This window comes from Mobula birostris, chromosome 22 (genome assembly GCF_030028105.1).
Source record: "Mobula birostris isolate sMobBir1 chromosome 22, sMobBir1.hap1, whole genome shotgun sequence".
Classification (NCBI taxonomy): Eukaryota; Metazoa; Chordata; class Chondrichthyes; order Myliobatiformes; family Myliobatidae; genus Mobula; species Mobula birostris.
The window spans coordinates 5,010,139-5,036,020 of NC_092391.1; the positions used below are offsets into that span (position 1 = coordinate 5,010,139).

General features: G+C 41.9%; 1 protein-coding gene across 5 annotated transcripts in view; it reads left to right on the forward strand.

Annotated features, from left to right (window-relative positions):
• LOC140186475 (rab GTPase-activating protein 1) overlaps positions 1–25,882 on the forward strand; it is a 250,738-nt gene that overhangs the window by 88,771 nt on the left and 136,085 nt on the right. For all 5 annotated transcript variants that reach the window (XM_072240791.1, XM_072240793.1, XM_072240794.1 and 2 more), the window contains 4 exons: positions 5,656–5,758; positions 14,187–14,356; positions 16,532–16,706; positions 20,435–20,528. In XM_072240791.1, the coding sequence (XP_072096892.1) occupies positions 5,656–5,758; positions 14,187–14,356; positions 16,532–16,706; positions 20,435–20,528 (542 nt within the window). The remainder of the gene's footprint in view (positions 1–5,655; positions 5,759–14,186; positions 14,357–16,531; positions 16,707–20,434; positions 20,529–25,882) is intronic.

A 25,882-nucleotide genomic window follows, 5' to 3' on the forward strand; every position in this document is an offset into this window, starting at 1 on the left:
TCTGACCAAAAATGTGATTGGATCTTCACGCAAGTCCTTAAACTATATAAAGAGAACCAATTAAATAACACAAAAAAATTATACTTGTTTATTTATTTATTGAGAAAAATAATCCAATACTTACATGTATTTGGTGGAAAAAGTGTGAGAACCTTTGCTTTCAGCAACTGGTGTGACCCCTTGTATAGCAATAATTTCAACCAAATGTTTCCTGTAACTGTTGATCAGTCCTTCACCTTGGCTTGGAGGAATTTTACGCCATTCCTCCTTACAAAACAGCTTGAACTCTGGGATGTTGGTGGGCTTCCTTGCATGAACTGCTTGCTTCAGGTCTTTCCATAACATTTCTATAGGATTTGGGTCAGGACTTTGACTCAGCCATTCCAAAACACTACTTTTTCTTATTTTTAAACCATTCTGTTGTTGATTTACTCTTGTCTTTCAGATCATTGTCTTGTTGTATTATCCAACTTCTATTAAGTGTCATGTTACGGACTGCTACACTGACATTCTCCTGTAAAGTGCCTTGATACGATTTTAAATTCATTGTTCCCTCAATGATTGCAAGCTGTTTAGGCCCTGAGGCAGCAAAGCAGCCCCAAACTATGATGCTCCTTCCACCGTGCTTCACAGTTGGTTTTGGTGTTGGTGTGCTGTGCCCTTTTTCCTCCAAACATAGCAATATGCATTTCTGCCAAAAAGTTTAACTTTTGTCTCAATCTGTCCACAGAATATTGTCCCAGAAACATTGTAGAACATCCAGGTGGTCTTTTGCAAACTTGAGACATGCGGCAATGTTTTGTTTTTTGGAGAGCCATGGTTTTTTTTCCATGGTGTCCTTCAATGAACCCCATTCCTATTTAGTGTTTTTCATATAGTGGATACATGAACAGGGACTTGAGCAAGTTCTAGAGATTTCTGCAGGCCTCTTGTTGTTACCTTTGGGTTCTGTTTCCACTTCCTTCAGCATTGCATACTGTGCTCATGGGTGATCTTTGCAGAATGCCCACTCCTAGGGTGTGTTTCCTCTGTTTGTAGACAATTTCTCTTGCTGTGGACTGATGAACACTCAAATGCTTTTGTAGTCTTATCCAGCTTGATGCATCTCTATAATTCTTCTAAGGTCCTCTGGAAGTTTTTTGGACTGAGGCATGGTGCACAAAAGCAGATTTTTCTTGAGAAGAGCAGGTGCTCTCAGTAACCTGACTTTGTGTATCTTTTCTATAGGGCAGGGCACCTCTGCAACTCTCACTTCCAAAGTCATCTCATTGATTGGAACATCTGACTCCAAATAGCTTTTGTAGAAGGCATTACCCCATACTTTTTATGGCAAATACATGTAATATTGGATCATTTTTCTCAGTAAATAAATGAATGAACAAGTATAAGGTTTTTTGTGTTAGTTCTTTAATTGGATTCGCTATCTAATTTTAGGACTTGTGTGATGATCTGATCACACTTTAGGTCATACTTGTGCAGAAATAGAGAAAATTCTATGGGGTTCACAAACTTTCTAGTACTTCTGTATGTCTAAATAAATAAAAATATAACAATTTATAAAAACTATACTTAACTGGACTGACAAACATCTGATGCGCAAAAGAGGGCAAATGTGCCAAAATAAATTTTGAAAATGTAAATAAACAACACTGAAAACATGAGCTGTGGAGTCGTTGAAAGTGAATCCGTAGGTGTAGAGTCATTTCAGTGTTGTTCATGTTGCTTCAGGAGCCTGATGGTTAGAGAGCGTAATACAGTATAGGTTCTGATTAATTGGGGCAGCTGCTTATTTGGGACAACTCTTCAAAGGACACAATCTAGTCGAAAATAGCTGTGATTTCCTTTGTTTATTTGTGATGCTATTGGGACAGGAGACTGTTGCTGAACAGTTTCTAATGCGTCAGTTGCACGTGCAATTGGGTGGTCGTTAGAAACTACATTGTGCTTCGAGTGAACAGGTTTTTAAATAGCGGTAGCTGTGTGTGCTTGATTTATGTTATCCATTTGAGTTGAAAAACAGCAATTCAAAAACCAGTGGTTCTTTTTTTATCATTTTCTGCCAGGAAATTTATTGTTAATAATGACACTACTTGCAGGAAGGCACTGAAGGCAGTCCATTATTTGCACTTGGTGTCAGAGCTGATTTTGTTCATTTACAGTCAATTAAAAGAACATGGCAGTGCACACTGAATGAATTCCTCTGATAACGATTAGTGACTAATACAGTTTTATAGTACTGTAGTAGTATTGGTAGTGTTCTGATTTGTTCCGTATTTCATTTAAATTCGTAATTTGTTACTCAGTTAACCAATGGTTGTCTTTTTTAAAATACTTTTAAAAATTATTTCCATGAAACTTCAGCTAATTTGGGCAGCTGGCTAGTTGGGCAAGATGTAGTGGTCTTGATGTGTCCTAATTAACCGGAATCCACTGTATTTCAGGTGGATTCTGTGGACCCGGTAGACTGATAAGCAGATTAATAAACAGGTTAACATCTTTCTGAGAGGAACTGGTTTCACCACTTCCTGGTTAAGTGCTGAAAGGTTCATGAATATCAGATGGAACTGAACTCTTTATACCTATGGCACGCTCGTAACATCAATAAAGACCCATCCCATCCTGTCTGTTCAATCTCCTGCTGTATGATAGGAGATACAGAAACATCATAGTTAAGACAATAAGACTGGAAAAACAGCTTCTTCCTAAGGGCTGTTGTGCAGCTGAATAATGCTACACCCCGGCTTGCCAATGACCTTTGAGCGTTTATGTACTATCAAAGTCACTTATCGCATGTAAATATGGGATTTTTAAAAAATTAAGTCATACTGCATGCAGTGTAAATATGTTTTGCAGGGAGTGGAATAGCACTGCAATCTCGTTGTCTTGGAAGCAATCACAATAAAATTCTATTCTATTCTAGATATTTCTAATTATCCTCTATTTCTGCCTTCTCTTAGCAATCTAAGCAAATGGCCCAGATGTAATAGAACAGCAAAAAAAAATTCCAATAGAAATCTGATAAAACAATGCTAAAAATACACAGTAGATCAGGCAGTGTTTGTGAAGAGAATAATGACTGTGTACTGGGTAGTGATTATGTACTGCTGTAGTGAATTGATCTGTATAAACAAAGTTCCAAGTAAATTTATTATCAAAGTACATATATGTCACCATGCAGTACTGTGCAAAAGTCTCGAGCACATGTTAAAAAAAAATTCTGTAAAGTGAAGATGCTTTCAAAAATATTGAAAAGTTTCTATCAAAGAATACTATAAGGAACAGTAAACAGTGTGTTAAAAAAAAACAAACAAAAACACCCACCAAATCAAATCAACATGTGGTGTGAGCACCCTTTACCTTTAAAACGGCATCAATTCTCTTGGGTACAGTGTCGTGCAGCTTTATAAATAAATTGGCTTGTAGGGTGTTTCATGCTTGTCTGAGAACTTCAGTTTCAGTGATTTCATTTAACGTCAGAGAAATGTACGCAATATACATCCTGAAATCCTTTTTCTTCGCAAAGATCCACAAAAACAGAGGAATGCCCTAAAGAATGAATGAGAGTTAAATGTCAGAACCCCAAAGCCCCACCCCAGCTCCCCACCCACTCACAAGCAGCAGCAAGGCAACGACCCCCCCCCACTAGCAAAAAAAATATCAGTGCCCCTCATTGAGCACTCAAGCGTGCAGCGAAGTATCAGTAAAGACACAGACTTGCAATACCCCAAAGACCACTCATTCTCCTGGTAATTCGACATACCACAGTCTCAGTCTCTCTACCCCCCCCAACCCTTTCTGCACCCCCACCCTCTCTCCTCCCCCACCCTCTCTCCTCCCCCACCCTCTCTCCTCCCCCACCCTCTCTCCCCCCCCCACCCTCTCTTCCCCCCCCACCCTCTCTTCCCCTCTCTCTAATAAGGGAAAAACAGGTGTCCCCATTTCACAGTGAGAGGGGAGACATAACAAACAACTCGTTGATTTAGGATATTAAAGTCTCTTGTGTCACTTTTCTGAGCTCTGAGAGCTTGGGTCTCTGGACACACTACAGCAGCTAACCTGCTGCTCCCCATGTTCCATGTTCTCCTGCGACGCCTCAGTCGGGGACACCAGCCTTGAATCAGCCTGTCTTCAGAACCATGAAAATCCGGCACTCTGAGGGTGCACTAGTCTTCCAAGGCCGCATCCTTGGGATATGAAAAAGCAGCCAGTCATGAGGCTCTGAGAGCAGGTCCCATTCCCACAAAGAGCCAAAGTCAGAGTGTAACTCCAGGTCCTGGTCTTCCAAAGAACCTTAAAAAGAAAAAAAAGAGATATCAAAGATAGAAATAGAGCTGTTTACAAAATGCAAACAAAGGAGTTGCCATTTAGCACCATCATCGCTTCGCTCTGCCACAGTTCTTCTGCAGACTTTGGTTGTCTTACGTGCTTCTGTTTCGCCGGGTAATCCCAGACATCCTTAATGATGTTGAGATCAGGGCTTTGTGGAGATGAAAGCATATTAAAAAATCTAGGGTGCACAGCACTGTATACAATCCCGACATTCATTTTCTTGCGGGCATTCACAGTAAATACAAAGAACGAAATAATAAATAAGCAATAAAGATCGAGAACATGAGATGAAGAGTCCTTGAAAGTGAGTCCATAGGTTATGAGAGCAGGTCAGTGTTGGGGTGAATGTAGTTGTCCCCTCTGTTCAGTAGTCTGACTGAGGGGTAATAACTGTTCCTGAACCTAGTGGTGTGTGTACCACCCTCCGATGGCAGCAGCTATAGGAGAGCATGGCCTGGATGGTGGGAGTCGTTGATGAATGGTGTTGCTTTCCTCCAACAGCAATCCACGTAGGTTGTGCTCAATGGTGGGAGGGCTTTAACCATGATAGACTGGGCTGTATCCACTACGGTATGCAAGACAAGCTTTTCATAATATCTCTGGACGTGGAACAATAATAAACCATTTTCAATATTGGGGATGATTTTACAGGTTGATGCCCTTTCATCCCAGTTTTTCTCTCTCTCAAAGCTGCCTGTCGTGAGTTACTTACAACACTGTGTTTATATTGTCTAAAACGTGAGATGGTCATTATTATTGCACTGAAATTCTGTACCATATCCTTTGATACTTCCCCTCTGCCCACCCTCTTATTCTGGCATCTTCCCCCTTCCTTTCCAGCTCTGATGAAGGTTTTCGGACTCAAACATTGATTGCTTATTTACTTCCATAGATGCTGCCTGACCAATGTTTTGTGCATGTTGCTTCGAATTTCTAGCATCTGCAGAATCTTCTGTGTTTAGAAAACACCCAGGCGAAGTTTACCTTTTTGCTTTTATGAGGGTCGTTTTTGCCGATAGAAAGCTGTTTTTCACGTTTCCCCAATCTTTCAATAAAGTATAAAACTACAATAAATTTACCAAGCAAATACAGTAAAACTAAAATATAGAATTTCTTGTGTTTATCCTTTGATGTTTGACAGTTTTTAACACAAAGCCCTGCACAAATGTGAGGAAGGAGTGCATGAGTGTGTACCAGTCCTTTGGTAACTGTGGCTTCATAGTGTGAAGTTTCACCCACAGACACTGAAGGAAGTTTTGTAACACAGGCTGTGTATTAGTTAATTCAGCAGTAAACACCGGTCTGTTGCAATACTTTCATTTGCAGGAATCGATGGGTAAAAGCTCAGATGGCAAATCTTACATAATCACAGGCAGCTGGAATCCCAACACGCCACATTTCCAAGCTGTCAATGAAGAAACGCCTAAAGGTAATAAAATATGCTTATTTTAGAGATTTGGAATTAAGATTATAATTTAAAATAATGCTTTCTTGTGGATTACCTCTAGGTTTTAATAAATAATTTGTTAATGGCAACACCAATTGTTTCATCTACTTTTGGATGCATAAAATCAATTGCTGTTATATACACTCACATTATTAGGTATACCTGTACACCTCATTAATATAAATTCAATGCATAAAAGCATTGCAGACGTGGTCAAGAGGCTCAGTTGTTTGTTCAGACTAGACATCAGAATGGGCAAAGAAGTGTGCTATAAGTGATTTTGACTGTGGAATGATGGTGCCAGACAGGATGGTTTGAGCATTACATAAATTACTAATCTCCTGGAATTTCCATACACAGCAGTCTCTAGAGCAGGAGTTTCCAACCTCTTTTATGCCATGGAATTTCAACATTTAACTGTTGGGAACTCCCGGTCTCGAGTTTACAATGAATGGTATGAGAAACAAAAAAAAGAATCCAGTGAGCAGCAGTTCTGTGGGTGGAAATGCTTGTTAATGAGAGAGGTCGGTGAGAATGGCCAGACTGGTTCAAGCTGACAGGAAGGCGACAGTAACTCAAATAACCAAGTGTTACAAAAGTGGTCTGCAGAAGAGCATCTCTGAATGCATAGCATATCAAACTTTCAGGTGAATAGGCTACAGCAGCAAAGGCCACAAACACATACTCAGTAGCCACTTTATTAGGTACAGGAGGTGCCTAAATAAAGTGGCCTCCATGCGTAGCAATTTAATTCTTCTAAAGTTATTGGATTAAAAGATCTCTTCTGCTTTATACTTTCCCTTATAATTCCATTGTGTCATGGCAGAATGACCTACTTATGACAGAGCATTGCACATACATAAAATAACAGCATGTCCCAAGGCAATTACTTTAATTGCTGACTGAAAGCTTAAAGAAGATTGAAAGTATTTCAAAATTGAGTGATAGAGCAAAGATCATGCCCCTTAGCTCAAATAGTCCATGCTGACAAAGATTTCCATCTAAACCTGTCCCACCTTTTTCCTCAGATTCAGATTTATTTATCACAGCTACATCGAAGCAGACAGTGAAATGGGTCATTTATGTTAACAAGCAACACATCCAAGAATGTGCTGGGGGCAGCTCCCAGTGTTCACCTGTATGCATGTGTTCAGCTCATATCTGTCTAGACCTCTCCTTTCCACGTCCGAGTACCTTTTAAATAGTTAATATACCTGCCTCAACCACTTTGCCGGCTGCTCATTCTGGGCGGGTTGAAGGTTTTTCGAAGTGAATTTCATAGTTAGGGGTTTGGTGGTGAAATAAAGGAGATGTATTTCAGGAAGAGAGGGGGACATCCGGTGTTTGAATGATTGTAGCCTGAGAGAAGTCGAGCAGGAAGAGTTTCAAGATTGGGTAAATGTCGTGAAACTTGTGTTTTGTGGCTGCAGTACATTACACATAATTTTCAAAAATTAAATTACAACAAGTATATATAAAATTAAAGAAATAGTGCAAAAAGAGAGCAAGGAAAGAAAAAAATGTGTAGTGAGGTAGTATACATGGTTTCATTGTCCATTCAGAAATCTGATGACAGAGGGGAAGAAGCTGTTCCTAAAAACATGAGCGTGTGTCTTCAGGCTGCTGTACCACCTCGATGGTAGGAATGAGAAGAAGGCATGTCCTGGGTGATGAGGATCCTTAATGATGAATGCCACCTTTTTGAGACATCGCCTTTTGAAGATATCCTTAATGCTGGTTAGCACCCGTAATGGAGTTGGCAGAGTTTTCAACTTTCTGCAGCATTTCCCAATAATGTGCACTTCCCCCTCTATACCAGACGGTGATGCAACTGTCGAAAGATTCAACATGACATACAGAGTAGAGCTGATGCCCCACAGCTCTAGTGCTCCTGGTTTAATCTAGACCTCTGGTGCTATCCAAGTATTTCCCTGTGACTGTCTGGATTCCTCCCATATCCCAGAGTAGTGCAGGTTGGTTAATTGTACAATGTGTAGATAAATGGTGGAATCTGGAGGGAGTTAAAGTGTATTTATTAACAGTATTTATGTGTTACCATATACTACCATGTGATTAATTTTGTTGCAAATCTACAAGAAAAGCAAAACAATAGAATTTGTGTGGTGGCACAATAGCCTAGTGGTTAGCATACAGTGCTAGCAGTCAGAGTTCAATTCTCATTCCTGTCTGTAAGGAGTTTGTACATTCTCCCTGTGAACATGTGGATTTCTTCCAGGTGCTCCAGTTTCCTCCTACATTCCAAAGACGCAAGTTAATTATCTGGATGTAACTGGGCAGTGTGGGCTTATTGGGTCGGAAGGAGTTACCATGTTAAGACCATAAGACATAGGAGCAGGAATTAGGCCATTCAGTCCATCGAAGCTGCTCTGCTATTCCATCCTGGCTGATCCCAGATCCTACTCAACCCCATACACCTGCCATATCGCCATATCCTTTGATACCCAGACCAAGCAGGAATCTATCAACTTCCACTTTAAATATACCCACAGACTTGGCCTCCACCGCAGTCTGTGGCAGAGTATTTCACAGATTCACTACCTCTGGCTAAAAAAATTCATCCTTACTTCTGTTCTAAAAGGTCGCCCCTCAATTTTGAGGCTGTGCCCTCTAGTTCTGGATACCCCCACCATAGGAAACATCCTCTCCACATCCACCCTATCCTTTCAATATTTTGTAGGTTTCAGTGAGATCCCCACACATTCTTCTAAATTCCAGTGAGTACAGGCTTAAAGCTGCCAAACACTCCTCATATGTTAACCCCTTCATTCCTGGAATCATCCTCGTGAACGTTCTCTGGACTCTCTCCAATGACAACACATCCATTCTGATATGTGGGGCCCAGAACATGAGTTGACAATACTCCAAGTGCAGCCTGACTAGTGTCTTATAAAACCTCAGCATTATCTCGTTACTTTAGTATTCTACTCCCCTTGAAATAAATGCCAGCATTACATTTGCCTTCTTTACCACCGACTCAACCTGAAAATTAACTTTCTGGGAGTCTTGCATGAGGACTCCTAAATCCCTCTGCATCTCTGATGTTTGAGCCTTCTCCCCATTTAGATAATAATCTGCTCTATTGTTCCTTTTACGAAAATGCATTATCGTACATTTTCCAACACTGTATTCCATCTGTAATTTTTTTGCCCATTCTTCCAATTTGTCTAAGTCCTGCCGCAATCGCAATGTTGCCTCAACACTGCCTACTCCTCCACCTATCTTCGTATCATCCGCAAACTTTGCCACAAAGCCGTCAGTTCTTTTATCCAAATCATTGACAAACAATGTGAAAAGTAGCAGTTCCAATACTGACCCGTGAGAAACACCAATAGTCACTGGCAGCCAACCAGAAAAGGCCCCCTTTATTCCCACTCGCTGCCTCCTACCTGTCAGCTATTCCTCTATTCATGCCAGTATCTTTCCTATAACACTATAGGATTTGATCTTGAGCAGCAGCCTCGTGTGGCACCTTATCCAATGCCTTCTGAAAATCCAAGTAAATGACATCCACTGCTTCTCCTTTGTTCACCCTGCTTGTTACTTCCTCAAAGAACTCTTAACAGATTTTTCAGGCAAGATTTCCCTTGACAGAAACCATGCTGACTTTGATTTAGTTTGTCATTAGTCTCCAAGTACCCTGAACCCTCATCCTTAATAATGGACTCCAACACTTTCCCAACATTGAGGTTAGGCTGACTGGCTTATAATTTTCTTCCTTTTGCCTTCCTCCCTTATTAAAGAGTGGATTGACACTTGCAATCTTCCAGTCCTGTGGTACCATGCCCGAATCAAATGATTCTTGTACGATCATGACCAATGCATCTGCTATCTCATCAGCAACCTCTGTCAGGACTCTGGATGTAGTCCATCTGGTCCAGGTGACTTATCCACCTGAAGGCCTTTCAGTTTGCCTAGAACTTTTTCCTTTGTAATAGCAATGGCACTCACTTCTGCTCCTTGACAGTCTTCTACACTGCTGGTGTCTTCCACAGTGAAGACTGATGCAAAGTACCCATTAAATCCATCTGCCATTTCTTTGTCCCCCATTACTACTTCACCAGTGTCATTTTCCAGTGGTCCAATATCAACCCTCATCTCCCTTATACTCTTGATATAACTGAAAAAGCTCATATAATCCTGCTTTATATTAGCTAGTTTGCCCTCATTTCATCTTTTCCCTCCTTTTTTAGTTGCCTTTTGTTGGGTTTTAAAAACTTCCCAATCATGTAACTTCCCACTCACTCTTGCTGCCTTATATGCCCTTTCCTTGGCTCTTATGCAGTCCTTAATGTCCCTTGTCAGCCACGGTTGCCTAGCCCTGCCATTGGAGAACTACTCCTGTGGGACATAACTATCCTGTGCCTCATCAGCTATTCCCAGAAGCTTCAGCCATCTCTGTTCTGCCATAATCTCTGCCAATATCCTCCTCCAATTCACCTGGGCAAGTTCCTCTCTCATGGCCCTGTAATTCCCTTTATTCCATTACAATACTGATACATGTTACTTATATTTCTCCCTCTCAAATTGCAGAGTGAATTCAGTTATATTATGATCACTGACTCCTAAGGGTTCCTTTACATTAAGCTCCCTAATAAGATCTGGGTTTTTACAGAACACCCAATCTTAGATAGTTTTTCCCGAGTAGGCCCAAGCACAAGCTGCTCTGCTGTTTACCCTTGCAGTTTCTTAACTCCACCCTCAAAGATTCAACGTTCTCTGACCCTATATTGCCTCTTTCTGAAGATGTAATTCCAGCTCTTACCAACAGAGCCACATCATTGCCCATGCCTTCCTGCCTGTCCTTTTGATATAAAGTATATCCTTTGATGTTAAGCTTTCAGCCACGACTCAGTGACATCCACAATGTCATACCGACCAATCTCTAATTGCGCCACGAGTTTGTCCACCTTATTCCGAATGCTATGTGTATTTAAACACAGCACCTTCAGTCCTGCATTCTTTGCCCTTTTGAATTTTTCCTCTGTGGTACAATTTAACTCTTTGCTCTGTCTGCATTTGTACCCAATTATTGGCTTGTCCTTCCTTACGTTCATGTTACACCCATCATCTACTTGTAAACCCGCTGGCTCATCCTCAGCTCTGTCATACTGGTTCCCATTCCCCACCATATTAGTTTAAACCATGCTCAACAGCTCTAGTGAACCTGCCCACAAGAATATTGGTCCTCCTCAGATTCAAGTGCATCCCCTTCCTTTTGTATAGGTCACACCTGCCCAAGAAGAGATCCCAATGATCCAGAAATCTGAATCCCTGCTCCTTGCTTCAATTCTTCAGCCACGCATTTATCTGACACCTCATTCTATTCCTATCCTCACCGTTGCGTGGCACTGGCTGTAATCTTGAGATTACTGTCCTTGAGGTCTTGCTTTTCAGCTTCCTTCCTAACTCCCTATATTTTTTTCAGGACCTCCTTCCCTTTTCAACCCATGTCATTGGTACCAATATGTACTATGACTTTTGGCAACTTGACCTCCCTTTTCGGATATTGTGAATGTGTTCAGAAACATCCCTGGCACCTGGGAGGCAAACTGCCATTAGTGTTTCCTTCTTGCATCCACAGAATCGCATGTCTGTCGCCCTGACTATAGTGTCCCCGATTACTGCTGCCAGTTTCCTAACCTTCTGAGCCACAGGGCCAGATGAGTTATAGAGGCACGGCCACTGTTGCTTCCCCCAGGTAGGTCATCCCCCAGCAGTACTCAAAATGGAGAACTTATTGTTGAGGGGGATGGCCACAAGGGTGTTCTCCACTATCTGACATCCTCCCTTTCCTCTCCTGACAATCGCCCTTTGTCTGTCTCCTGTAGACTTGGGGTGACTACCTCCCTGCAGCTCCTGTCTATCACTGCCTCACTTTCCCTAACAAGCTGAAGGTCATCAAGCTGCAGCTTCAGTTCCCTGACATGGTCTTTAAGGAGCTGTATCTTGATGTACCTGGTGCAGTTGTATCTCTAAATTAAATTAAAAAGTTATTGAATTTGTGGAAAATGATACATAAACAGATAGGCAAATAACTAATCATCTTCTTCATGTGCCTTGCGTGTTACACGCTTGGGCGAACATGGCTTTCCACATCGAACGATCCCATGCAGCGTCAATGTTATCTCGCACACTTAGATCTGTTAGTTTTTTCACAGTGTCCATGTATTTTCTTCTTTGCCTTCCTCTCCCACGTTTCCCAGGCATACAGCCTTGTAATGTAAGGCGTTCTATTTCTCCCTTTCTGATGACATGGCCCACTAATCTAAGGATTATAAAATGAGATTGGTGTAAGGTGATCAATAATGCAGGGACTTGGTTCAAAGAGTCTGCTTCCATGCTGTAACGTTTGGATGATGACAAAAATACAAAAGTGTGGGATTGATCGCTAAGAGGATGATGGGTAATTCCCATTTAGAACAAAATTGGGATACTGTACTGTTACCTTTGGATGAGCTTGTTAACATCAATGGAAGTGCAAACCATAAAACATAGCAGTGTTAGGCCATTCTGCCCATCGAGTCTGCTCTGCCATTCCATCATGGCTGATTTATTATCCCTCTCAATTCCATTCTCCTGCCTTCTCATCATGTCCTTTGACAGCCTTACCAATCAAGAACCTATCAACCTCCGCTTTAAATATACCCAGTGACTTGGTTTTCACAGCTGTTTGAGGAAATGAATTTCTCTGGCTAAAGAAATTCCTCCTCATTGCTGTCCAAGTGGAATAGTGTTTAATGAAAATCATGGGAAGCTGTGTGGAGTGTTTGTGTTGTGTATTTTCGATTATTTGTGAAATGGAGGTAATTTCTTGCCAACACGTTTAACAAAATGTTGTGGAAGTAGTTTTACTGATAACACACTTAGATTTCAGTGAGACTGGATGTGCTGATGTTATAACAACTCCCTGGTTCCACTGCGGTTATCGCGGCTCCCAGGTTCCACTGCGGTTATCGCGGCTGCCAGGTTCCACTGCGGTTATCGCGGCTCCCAGGTTCCACTACGGTTAATGCGACTCCCAGGTTCCACTACGGTTAATGCGACTCCCAGGTTCCACTGTGGTTATCGCGATGCCCAGGTACCACTGCGGTTATCGCGGCTCCCTGGTTCCACTGCAGTTATCGCGGCTCCCAGGTACCACTGCGGTTATCGTGGCTCCCTGGTTCCACTGCGGTTATCGCGGCTCCCTGGTTCCACTGCGGTTATCGCGGCTCCCAGGTTCCACTGCGGTTATCGCGGCTCCCAGGTTCCACTGCGGTTATTGTGACTCCTGGGTTCCACTGCTTTCTCTGCTTCTCCAAAGCTCTGTTATTTTTAGCCTCATCTCCTAATGTCCAAAGTGTCAATCACAATTGGAGAACAATTCAAACAAAAACTCTGGAAATCTGGAATAAGAGAATTGCTAGACACACTCAGCAGGTCAGGAGAGAGAGAAGCAGTTCACATTTCAGGTCAAGGCTTTCACCCGGTCTGGAGTTGTGAGGAAACGAAAGTACTTTGAATAGTCACATTGAGCCACAGTGAGTCATATTCAGTCACAGGAAGAGTGGCTTCCTATTAGGCTTTTGTAGTCGAATAAAGGCTGAGATAGAGGGAGCATTGACCACCACTCTACTGCTTGCTGTTATTCTAATCCAGTACTGGTGAAGTTTTTGATACCGTTTGATCTTGAAAATTTATAGTGATATTTGATAGTCCACTAATACTGTGAGAATATGATGATGTAGATTTGCATATTAACTAAAAACAAAATGATTTGTGCATTGCAGTGTGCTCTGTTTATATCACTGAGTTTTCTCCAAGCTTTTCTAGTTGTGTTATTTCTCCAAAAGGGATGGCATGCTAACAGAACGGTTAGCATACTATTGTTACCCCTGGTAGCACATTCCACTCACCTACCATTCCATGTAAATAAAACCTTCTTCTGACATTTCCCCAATACTTCCCTCCAATCATCTTAAAACAGGGGTTCCCCTATCATTAACTGAGGAGTCCATATACTCCCAGTTGGAAACCCCTGCCTTAAAATTATGCCGCCTTGTTTTAGCCATTTCTGACCTGAGAAAAAAGTCTCTGGCTGTCTATTTGATTTATGCTTCTTATCATCTAGTACACCTTTTAACCTCCTCCACAGTAATTATGCTGGAAAAATTAAAGTTACTGAGCACAGTATTCCAAATGTGTGTACAAGGTCTTGAAAGGAGTAATAGAACTGTGTAATTTTGAGTAGCCTAATTTTAATAATGAGTTAGATTTTTTAAAGAAAATGCAGTGATTTGTTTTGTGATCTATAGAAAACCAGATGTAGGTCTACAAAATGTATATAATATTGGGTGCGTCTGTCTGTCTTTTGGTAGCATGCTATTAAACAGCATTGTTCCTCTTCCAGACAGGTTGCTTTTCATGACAACAGCAGTTGATTTGGTTGTCACTGAGGTGCAAGAGCCAGTCCGGTTCCTTCTGGAGACCAAAGTGAGAGTGTGCCCACCTAGCGAGCGAATGTTCTGGCCCTTCAGTAAACGAAGTTATACAGAGACATTTTATTTGAAACTCAAACAGGTAACTATTTGGACATCACCTTTTGTAATAAGAAGATATTGGGAAAGTATTGTTTGTTACTTGGGTGACACAGTAACATAATAGTTAGTGGAACACTATTGCAGCATCAGCGGCCTGTGTTCAGTTCCCACTGGTGTCCGTAAGGAGTTTGTACATTCACCCTGTCACCGTGTGGATTTCCTATGCTGCTCTGGTCTCACCCCCACCCCCACCCACAGTCCAAAGATGTGCAGGTTAGGGTTAGTCAGTTGTGGCCATGTTATGCTGGCGCCAGAAACATGGTGAGACTTGTTAGGCTGCCCCCAGAACATCCTTGGACTGCATTGGTTGTTGACTGAATTCCACAGTATGTTTTCATGTAAGTGTGACAAATAAAACTGATCTAATACATTGCTGAAATTTGCTATAGATTGCTTTATCAAACACAAAGCCAGTTCATATACTAGAGGGGAGCTTGACAGTGTAGAGAGGTAGAGTAGTGGTTAGTGTAACACTATTATAGTATCAGTGACCTGGTTTCAGGTTCCCACCACTGTTTGTTAGGAGTCGGTGAGTGTGTGGGTTTCCTCCAGGTGCCCTGGTTTCCTCCCACATTCCAAAGATGTATGGGTTAGTCGGTTAATTGGTCATGAGCGTAGTTGGGTGGCGTGGCCTAATTAGACCGGAAGGACCTGTTGCTTGCTGTATCTCCAAATATAAATAACAGCGAGCAAGCTTGCCCAAAAGCTCCATCCAACTAGCACGGTGATTTAGGCATCAAATCAAATTTCTTTTTTGCATTGCCTGTGGACCACAAGCTACTTTGTCAGAACATGAGCCCATGTGGGAAGGTCACAATGCTTTTGCAAGCAAGCCCTCAGTTAAAAGCCAAACATTACTAGAAAATGCTGATTTGTGAACTTTGTCCTATCGTAAGCATACCCTCAATCTTACTTTGACTTCAGATCAGCGTGGCTGAGGTCTGGAGATCAAAAGATTTGGGTATTTTTGCTTTATTCTGTGAGTCAACATCCAATTAATTCAGCTTCCTGAAAAGCGTCTGTCTTAACTCATCCACTGCGTGCACACTTTGTGTGTGGAATGGTATCGTAGCAGCTAGCTAGTGCATAGGTTTTCACCATTAGCTGTAAGATTGGAGTTCGATTCCCACTGTTGCCTGAAAGGAGTTTATACCTTCTTCCCTTGACCACATGGATTTCCTGTGGATGCTCTGGTTTCCTCCCACACTCTAAAAGATACATGGTTAAGGTTAGTGAGTTGTGGGGATGCTATGTTGGTGACACTCGCAGGCTGCCCAGCACAATCTTCGCTGATTTGATTTGATGTACATGACATATTTAACTGATGTTAAATGTAATCTTTAATCTGTTGCCACATGTATTTCACTGGTAAAACTCTTTGTGAGAGTTTACTTTGGTAGTGGTGCACAAATGCAGATTGTACAACCTAGATTAGGAACGGTCAAATGGAACTGTGCTTTTTAATTTAGCTGATAAAAATATACTGAGTTCAGATACCTTGTGGTTTTTAACATGGAAATGTAATTAAGTCCAACTGCCGAGTTGTTGAATGTTGTTGGTTACTCAGGGTACATGGTGTATCTAGCGTAACACACACAAAATGCTGGAGGAACTCAGCAGGTCAGGGACCATCTATGGAGGGGAATAAACAGTCAAGGTTTTAGGCCGAGGCCTTGCATCAGGACTGAAAAGGAAGGGGGAAGATGCCAGAATAAGAAGATCAGGGGTTGGGGAAGGAGTACAAGCTGACAGGTGATAGCTGAGACCAGGTGAGAGGGGAAGATGGTTGGTTGGGGGAGAGGGCGGTGAAGTAAGAAGCTGGGAGGGGATAGGTGGAAGAGGCAAAGAAGAATGAATCTGATAGGAGAGGAGAGTGAACCATGGGAAGTTGGGAATAAGGAGGGGCACCAGGGGGAGGTGATGGTCAGGTGAGGAGAAGAAAAGGGTAACCAAAATGGGGAATGTCAAAGGAAGAAGTGGGATGTAATACTGGAAATTAGATAACTCAACATTCATACTGTTAGGTTGGAGGCCAGACAGACAAATACGAGGTGTTGCTCCTCCAAGCTGAGAGTGGCCTTATCATTGCAGTAAAGGAGGCCATGGACTGGCATGTCAGAATGAGTATCTGAGCAACCTTTGAATTGTTTTACAGATTGATCAGAAGGAAAGGAAGAGCAATAGTGATACACTGTATGAGGTTGCAAGTTTGGAAAGCGAGTCTGAGCGCGAGCGAAGAAAGACGACGGCAAGCCCAACCATGCGCTTGCCCCACTATGGGTCGCAGGGGTCCATCATCCCTTCACCACCCGAGGATGATGAAGAGGAAGGTTGGTTCACTCAAATTCTGGGATGGCTTGTATTTCTCTCTGAAGTTTGTGCAATTAGCAATTTTATGATTTTAAAAATCTCCTGCTTTTACAGCTGTGTCTAATGGCTTCTTTGCTACACACATGAAACACCAGTGGGTCAGGCAACATCAGTGGAGAGGAATAAACGGTGTATGTTTTGGGGCAAAACCCTTCATCAGGGTTGGTTTCTTTGCCAATAGTTCACTTGAGCATATAAATCATTTTGAAATGTAATAATAGAACCAATAAAAATTAAACTACACCTCTCCCTTTTAGTGGCTCTTGCCCAGTGTTAACACGGATGTTGATTCAAGGATAACTTGAGCCATGCCAAATCCACACTAAAAGTGTGTTAATGTAGGAAATAGGACAGAATTTAAGAACAGCATGGAGTTCACCTTTCATAGTTAGTGTGTTATTTGTTGTTACTGGGGAATGTTTAATACAGTCATACATCATGGATTCGGCCCATCTCACCGATGCTGACCATGGAACCTTTAAAGCTCTTCTATTCACGTACTCATCCAAATGTCATTTTATCATGTACTCATCAAAATGTTCACCTTTTGTGAACTACGCTCCTAAACTCTGGAATTCAATACCTAAAGGACACAGACTCAGTTGATACTTTTAAACACCAGCACAAAACCCATTTATTTAACCTTGATTTTAACTAACATATTTTTGTCTTCTATTATCACGTTTGCACTTTATTCCATTGTAAAGTACCTTGATCTACATTGTCTGTTTGAAAAGTGTTCAAATGTTGTTGTTGTTATTATTATTTATTGTATTGGACTCAACTATTGCTTCTGGCAGCTTATTCCACATCTCTACCACTTTCAGCCCAAGTCATTTGACTTCACAGAATGTAGCCCCTCACACTTAACCTGAACTGAAAGCCATTTGCCTAATCTCAGCCCACTTACAGTACCTATCTGTTCAAGATCCCCCTGTAATTTTTCATAACCTACATCAGGGGCTCCGGACCATTGTTTTGCCGTGGACCAATACCATTAAGCAAGAGGTCCATGGATCCCTGGTTGGGAAGTCCTGTTCTGCACTGCCTGTTTTAGTATCATCCTCAGACTCACTAACCAGGATTGTACATGAGGCATAGGTATTGACCTTGCATTTTTGTTTACTATTAGCTTTTATCCCTTGGGGGATAAGGTTTCATACAAACCAAAAGAATCAGGATCGGGTTTAATATCGCCTGTATACATCGATAAATTTGTTGCTTTGCAACAGCATTGCAGACACTACATAATAAAAACTATAAATACAATAAGAACTGTATATAAAAATATAAATTAAATAATTAGTGCAAAAAGAGAGAGAAAATATACTGGGCAAAGTGTTCATGAATTCATTGTCCATTCAGAAATCTGATGATGGAGGGGAAGGAGCTATTTCTGAAACGTTGAGTGTGTGTCTTCAAGCTCCTGTTCTGAAGGCTGATCTGCCAAGCATATGTTTCTGCTGTTAAAGCCATTTTCAAGTCCTCCCTAATGTTTTCATTGCTGGCCACTTGCAAGTTGCTGCTGACGTGGAGCCTGTCATTGGGGAGGTTAATGTAGAGCTTGAATGGTGTTTGTTTTGTCAACCCCAGACCCCTGTCATTGTTTTATCTATTTTCTTTAAGGATTGTTCAGTTTGAAAAGATCTGTGACACTACAGTGATCAACTACCCCTAGAGAACCTCTGATGTTTTAAGCAATCAGATCTTGCATCATCTGCATTTTAAGTAGATTAGAAAGCAACTGTTGAGCAAATAATAAGTGCGGTAATAAATCAGGATCAGGTTTAATATCACTGCCACGTGTCATGGAATTTGTTGCTGTGCAGCAGCAGTACTTTGCAATACATAATAAAAGCTATTAATTACAACAATAGGAAATATTTTTAAAAAATTAAATTGAGTAGTGCAAAAAGGAGCAAAAAAAATGGAGGTAGTGTACATGGGTTCATTGTCCATTCAGAAATCTGATGGCGGTTGGGTGGGGTGGGAATAATCAGTTCCTGAAAGTGACCATGGAACCCACCTACATTTGGCCCATATCCCTCTGAAGCTCTTCTATCCGCGTAGTTGGCTGGCAGGATGGAGATGCGTCTCTACCGAAGGAGGGGTATGGCGCTCCTTCCCTCTGCTGGCCTACAGGTCACCCTTGGCAAGTTGTAGCACTGCTTAATCCTCCAATCAGGGTCATGTGAAGCCATAGGCACAGGTGGTGGATGGTGGTATAAGCAGCCGGAGCATATCACAAGTCCTGGTTATGCGACCACTGACACCCAGCAGACAATCTCTGAACTGTATTGATAATGGCTGGGGTCACCCATCTTTGCCCAGAAGAAGGAGATGGCAAACCACTTCTGTAGAAAAACTTACCAAGAACTATCGTAGTCAAAGACCATGATCACCCACGTCATACAACACAACACATAATGGTAACGATGCTGATAATCCATGTGCTCATCCAAGTGTTTGAATGTTGTTATTGTACCTGCCTGAACCACTTCCTCTGTCAGCTCATTCCATATGGCCTATATGCTGTCCTGGTTTGACTTTATGAAATGTATCATCTTGCATTTACCTAATTGAAAGCCATTTGTCAAACCGAGATTAAAGATTAAGGTTAGCTTTGTTCGTTACATGTACGTTGAAATATATAGTAAAATGCGTTGTTTGTGTCAATGTGCTAGGCCTGTTTGGAAGTGTCGCTGTGTTTCCAGCAGCAACATAGCAGGCTTATAACTTACTAACTCTAACCTGTACATCTCTAGACTGTTGGGAGGAAACTGCAGCACACGGATGAAACCTATGTGATCACAGAGAATGTACAAACTTCTTACAGGCAGTGGCGGGAATTGAACCTAGGTCACTATTCTAGTGTCATGTGCCACCCCATTTACCTATATGATCAAAATCCCCCCTCTAATTTTTCATAACCTTCTACACCATCTACAACTTCACCTGTTCTAGTATCATCCTCAAACTTAACCTACCATGCCTTGTACAATCAGAATCAGGTTTAGTATCACCGGCATGTGACGTGAAATTTGTTAACTTAGCAGCAGCAGTTCAATGCAGTACATAATCTAGCAGAGAGAAAGAAAATAATCCAAATTGTTTATATAAATAACAAACAACAAAGTTCTCAGCATAGCCCTATAGAATGTAACTAGTGACAGGCCTGAGATCCCAGCACTGCCCCATGGCACATGACTGATGACAGGCCTGCAGTCTGAGAAATGACATTGGACTATCATTTTCTGCTTCCTACCCTTGAGCCAATTTCAAATCCAATTAGTGTTCTCTCCCGGGATCCCATGCCGTCTTACCTTCTGGATTAGATTGCCATGAAGGACCTCATTAAAGGCCTTGTTAAAGTTCATCGAGACAATGTCTACTGCCCTACCCTGGTTAGCTCTTCAAAAAAGTACTTAAGTGATCTGTCAGACACAGTTTCCCACATACAAAGCATGCTGGCTATCCTTAATCAGATCATGCTTATCCAAATGTTGATAGATCATATCCCTCACAATCCTCTATAATAATTTATCCAGCACACACATCAGACTCACTTGCTTAGTTTCTGGATCAGAAAAACAATATTTAACATTTTGGCATTCATAAGTCAGTAGGATTTTGGTAAATGGAAGGAAAGTCATTTTCACGCATTTAGTTCTGTACTCTCTTTCTTCAGATAACGATGAGCCTCTCCTGAGTGGCTCTGGTGATGTGTCCAAAGAATGTGGTGAAAAGATTTTGGAGACTTGGGGTGATCTACTGTCAAAATGGTGAGTAGGAACACCATCTTTGAGATGTGTTGAAGTTTCTATGATGGAGTTGTTTAGTCTGGTTTAGAAATCAGTATCTGTGGAATCAGCTTGATTTTAAAATATTGCAGTTTTGTTCAGAATGTTTATGTGGGTGTTGCAGAAATTTCCAGATTTAAACTTGGCAAATATGCTCAGCAAATGATGGAGAAGGGTTAGGGGGCTTGATGGCCTGCTCATTTTCTTGTGTTCCGAAAGAACCTTGACTCCCCAATACAAGGGCATTTTCTCTTGTCTCTTTGTCATGTATTTCAGCAGAACACATAGAAAAATAGAAAATAGATGCAGGATTAGGCCATTTGGCCCTTCGAGCCTGCACCACCATTCAGTATGATCATGGCTGATCATCCAACTCAGAACCCTGTAACTGCCTTCTCTCCATACCCCCGATCCCTTTAGCCACAAGGGCCATATCTAATTCCCTCTTAAATATAGTCAGTGAACTGGCCTCAACTGTTTCCTGTGGCAGAGAATTCCACAGATTCACCCACTCTCCGTGTGAAGAAGTTTTTCCTCATCTCAGTCCTAAAAGGCTTCCCCTTTATCCTCAAACTGTCACCCCTCGTTCTGGACTTCCCCAACATCGGGAACAATCTTTCTGCATCTAGCCTGTCCAATCCCTTTAGAATTTTATATGTTTCAATAAGATCCCCCCTCAATCTTCTAAATTCCAGCGAGTATAAGCCTAGTCGATCCAGTCTTTCATCACATGAAAGTCCTGCCATCCCAGGAATCAATCTGGTGAACCTTCTTTGTACTCCCTCTATGGCAAGAATGTCTTTCCTCAGATTAGGGGACCAAAACTGCACACAATACTCCAGGTGTGGTCTCACCAAGGCCTTGTACAACTGCAGTAGTACCTCCCTGCTCCTGTACTCGAATCCTCTTGCTATGAATGCCAGCATACCATTCGCCTTTTTCACCGCCTGCTGTACCTGCATGCCCACTTTCAATGACTGGTGTACAATGACACCCAGGTCTCGTTGCACCTCCCCTTTTCCTAATCGGCCACCATCAGATAATAATCTGTTTTCCTGTTCTTGCTACTAAAATGGATAACCTCACATTTATCTACATTAAATTGCACCTGCCATGAATTTGCCCACTCACCTAACCTATCCAAATCATCCTGCATCGTCTTAGCATCCTCCTCACAGCTGACACTGCTGCCCAGCTTCGTGTCATCCGCAAACTTGGAGATGCTGCATTTAATTCCCTCGTCTAAATCATTAATATATATTGTAAACACATCTTTATTTAATCTTAATTCAGTGGAAATGATCTTGCTACTCATAATCAGGCTTATTATCAGTGATGTAAGTTGTGAAATGGGTTGTTACGAGGCAGCGATACAGTACAATACCAAAAAAATTACGATGTTACAATAAGAGAGCAAAGTAGCAAGGTAGTGTTCATGGACCATTCAGAAATTTGATGGTGGAGGATAAGCTGTACTGAAGACATTGAGTGTGTTTCTTCGGGCTCCTTTACTTCCTCCAAGATGGTAGCAGTGAGAAGAGGGCATGTTCTAGATGGTGAGAATCCTTAATGATGAATGCTGCCTTTTTGAGGTGCCTCCTTATGAAGGTGTCCTTGATGATGGGGAGGATGTGCCCAGGATGCAGCCCTTTTAGAGCCTACCATACCAGACAGCGATGCAACCAGTCAGAATGCTCTACACAGTGCATCTGGGAAAATTGCGAGTGGCTTTGGTAACATACCAAATCTCCTCAAACTCTTAATGAAGCATAGCTGCTGGTGTGCATTCTTCATAATTCCTTAAAAGTAGATTTTCCTCTCACATTGAAATTTTGCAAGTGTTTGCCTATTTTTTTTAGATTAGATTATGAGGACTCTCAGTCCTCGTTTATTGTCATTTAGAAATGCATGCATTAAAAAAATGATACAATGTTCCCCCAGTATGATACCACAGAAACACAAGACGGACCAAGACTAAAACCGACAAAAACCACATAATTATAACACATAGTTTCAACAGCGCAAAGCAATACTGTAATTCGATAAGAGCAGACCATGGGCACGGTAAAAAAAAAGTCTCAAAGTCCCGATAGCCCATCATCTCATGCAGACGGTAGAAGGAAGAAAAACTCTCCCTGCCATGAACCTCCAGCGCTGCAAACTTGCCGATGCAGCATCCTGGAAGCATCCGACCACAGTCTGACTCTTGAGTCCGTCAGAAAACTTCGAGCCTCCGACCAGCTCTCCGACACATCTCTGCCAAGTGCTTCGACCGTGGCCCCGGCCGCCAGGCAACAAGCAAAGCCGAGGACTCGGGGCCTTCCCCTCCGGAGATTTCGGATCACACAGTAGTGGCGGCAGTGAAGCAGGCATTTCAGAAGTTTCACCAGATGTTCCTCCGTACTCTCACATCTGCCTCCATCAAATCAGAATTGTGCATGGTATCCTACTTGGCAGATAACAGATATCATCACCGGAGAGGCCGCGCGCGCTGTGTCGCACAGCCATCTTCTCCTTCTGCAAAAAATTTTGACAGCTTTTGCTGTTTCCCATAAGTGTTCAATTCAGCAGAGCTGAGATGCATTCCAAAAATAATTTGTATATAAAATAATGGCTTCCCCTGGGTAGTAAAATCGCCATCTATGATTAGGATACTGCAATACTCTCAGTAAGTGTTTTAGCAATTATACTGCTCACTTTAATTTATTCATCTAATGAGGTTATCTGTGTTTGGAATGGTGGAAGTGGGAGATGAGGAGTAAGAGCTTTTACATTCACAAACTAATTAACTAATTATCTGACTATGTAAAAGAGTGTACACATTTGAATTTTAATTGCACAGATGCCAAATGGCTGCCTTTCCCTTTGTCAGATTAAATTACATGTAACATTGATTTTCAACATCGTTTACTAAAGCTATGTTTCCTGTCTCTTCCTCATCCTGTAACTCTGTGAACCATGACCTGTTTTAGTGGAAGTCACTGCTGGTAGTTGGACTCCAAGGTTCCTAAGCTGTTCTTTTAATTCTCTCTTCCTTGGCCCAGCATACCAAGGTTAATTGTATTCTCTTAGCAAGGGAGAAGCAGATTGAGCTGAGACCAGGAAATTTGTGGTATTGTGAAAACTTCAATTGAAACTATTGGTAGATTGATCAACAAACAAGAGAAAATCTGCAGATGCTGGGAATCCACGCAGCACACACAAAATGCTGGAGGAACTCAGCAGGCCAGGCAACATCTATGGAAAAGAGTACAGTCGACGTTTCGGGCCAAGACCCTTCAGCAGGTCCTGAACTCCTTACAGACAGCAGTGGGAATTGAGCCCTGATCTTCTGATCACTGGCATTATGCTAACCGAAAATGGTGCTGCCCTATGCTACCGTGTTGTCTGTACAATTACCACCATTGCAATGGAGACTAGATTTCCTAATTACTATCTCCTTTTGTTCACAGCTTGTGTAACACCCCTAGTCCTAACTCTACCATGCAGATGTAGTTATAAGGTGATTAGACCACAAGGCATCGAAATAGAATTAGGCCATTCAGCCTATTTATTATCCCTTTCAACTCTATTTTCGTACCTTAACCCCATAGCCTTTGATGTCCTGACTATTAAAGAACCTATCAACCTCCGCTTTAAATATATCCAGTGACTTAGCCACCACAGCCGTCTCTGGCAGTGAATTCCACAGATACCCAAACCTCTGGTTAAAGAAATTCCTCCTCGTTTCAAAGTGGATGCCCCTCTATTCTGAGACTGTGCTCTCTGGTCCTAGGCTCCCCCACTATAGGAAACATCCTCTCCATGTCCACATGCCTTTCAATATTCGATAGGTTTCAATGAGATCTCTCTTCTTTCTTTGAAACTCCAGTGAGTACGAGCCCAGAACCATTAAACACTCCGGATACATTAACCCTTTCATTCCTGGAATCATTCCCACGAACCTCCTCTTGTCCCTCTCCAATGCTAGCACATCTTTTCTGAGATAAGGGGCCCAAAACTGCTCACAATACTCCAAGTGCAGTCTGACCAGTGTATTATGAAGCTTCAGCCTTAATTCCTTGCTTTTATATTCTAGTCCTCTCAAAATGAGTGCCAGCATTGTGTTTGCCTTTCTTACCACCGACTCAACCTGAAAGTTAACCTTTAGGGAATTATCTGTTCATAATTCGATCAAATTGAGTCTTAACACATGAAGGTTTTCGTTAACTTGTCGTTAATTGTCTCAAAGTTGATTTTTAAATTAAGCCAGTGTGATTAATTGCTCACCTCGAAAGCTGTTGCAGCGGCTTGCTTTGCCATGGGATTTTGAGCAGCACTTGTAATCTGGCCTTTGCTACCTATTTCTCTTTGAACTACAAAGAGCAGAGTTTGATCATTCCTTGTCTCCAAGGGAAATTGCATCATTTTAGCTGTAGCAGTTTTTATTACATGAAGTGAGATCTTCCCTGATGTGCTTTTATCCGAAATGAAGGATGAATATCTCTCTGTGTAAGACTCAGAATTATATTTATTATCACTGACTTACACGATGCGAAACTTGTTTTGTGGAAGTAGTACTCTTCAAAGACGTAAAATTACTGTAAATTTAAAAAGTGCCAAAAATTGTAGTGTTCATGGACTAGCAAGAAATCTACTAGCAGAGGGGAAAAAGCAGTTTCTACATCATTGAGTGAGGGTCTTCTGGTTTTTGTACCTCACCCTGATGGCAGTAGTGAGAAGAGGGCATGTCTTGGATGGTGACGGTCCTTAGTGATAGATGCCACGTTCTGAATATGGGTCGGCTACTGCACAGGATTGAAATAAGCTGCAGAGAGTTGTAAACCGTCTTCTCCGTCACAAGCACTAGCATCCATAGTATCCAGGACATCTTCAAGGATGCCTCAAAAAGGCAGTGCCCATTGTTAAGTAGCCCCATCACCCAGGACATGTCCTCTTCTCATTGCTACCATCAGGAGGGAGGTACAGGAGCCCGAAGACACACACTCAACGGTTCAGGAACAACTTCTTCCCCTCTGCCATCGAATTTCTGAATGGACATTGAACCCACAAACACTACCTCACTACTTTTTTATTTCTCTTTGTGCACTACTTACTTAATTTAACTACACTCATGCTGAGGATGTGTTCCTCGGAGGTGGAAAGCTATGTAAGTATGCAGGGTTATTGTAACATTGTATAAATGGACATGTGTGCCTGATTTTTTAAAAATCAAGCCTAAGATGTATGATGTATTATTTTATGTATACACAGTATTTCCTGGAGTAACAAACACCCAAATAGGCCTACCCTGTACATCAGTGGAGCAGCAGCACATTACGGCTGCAGTGGAGGGA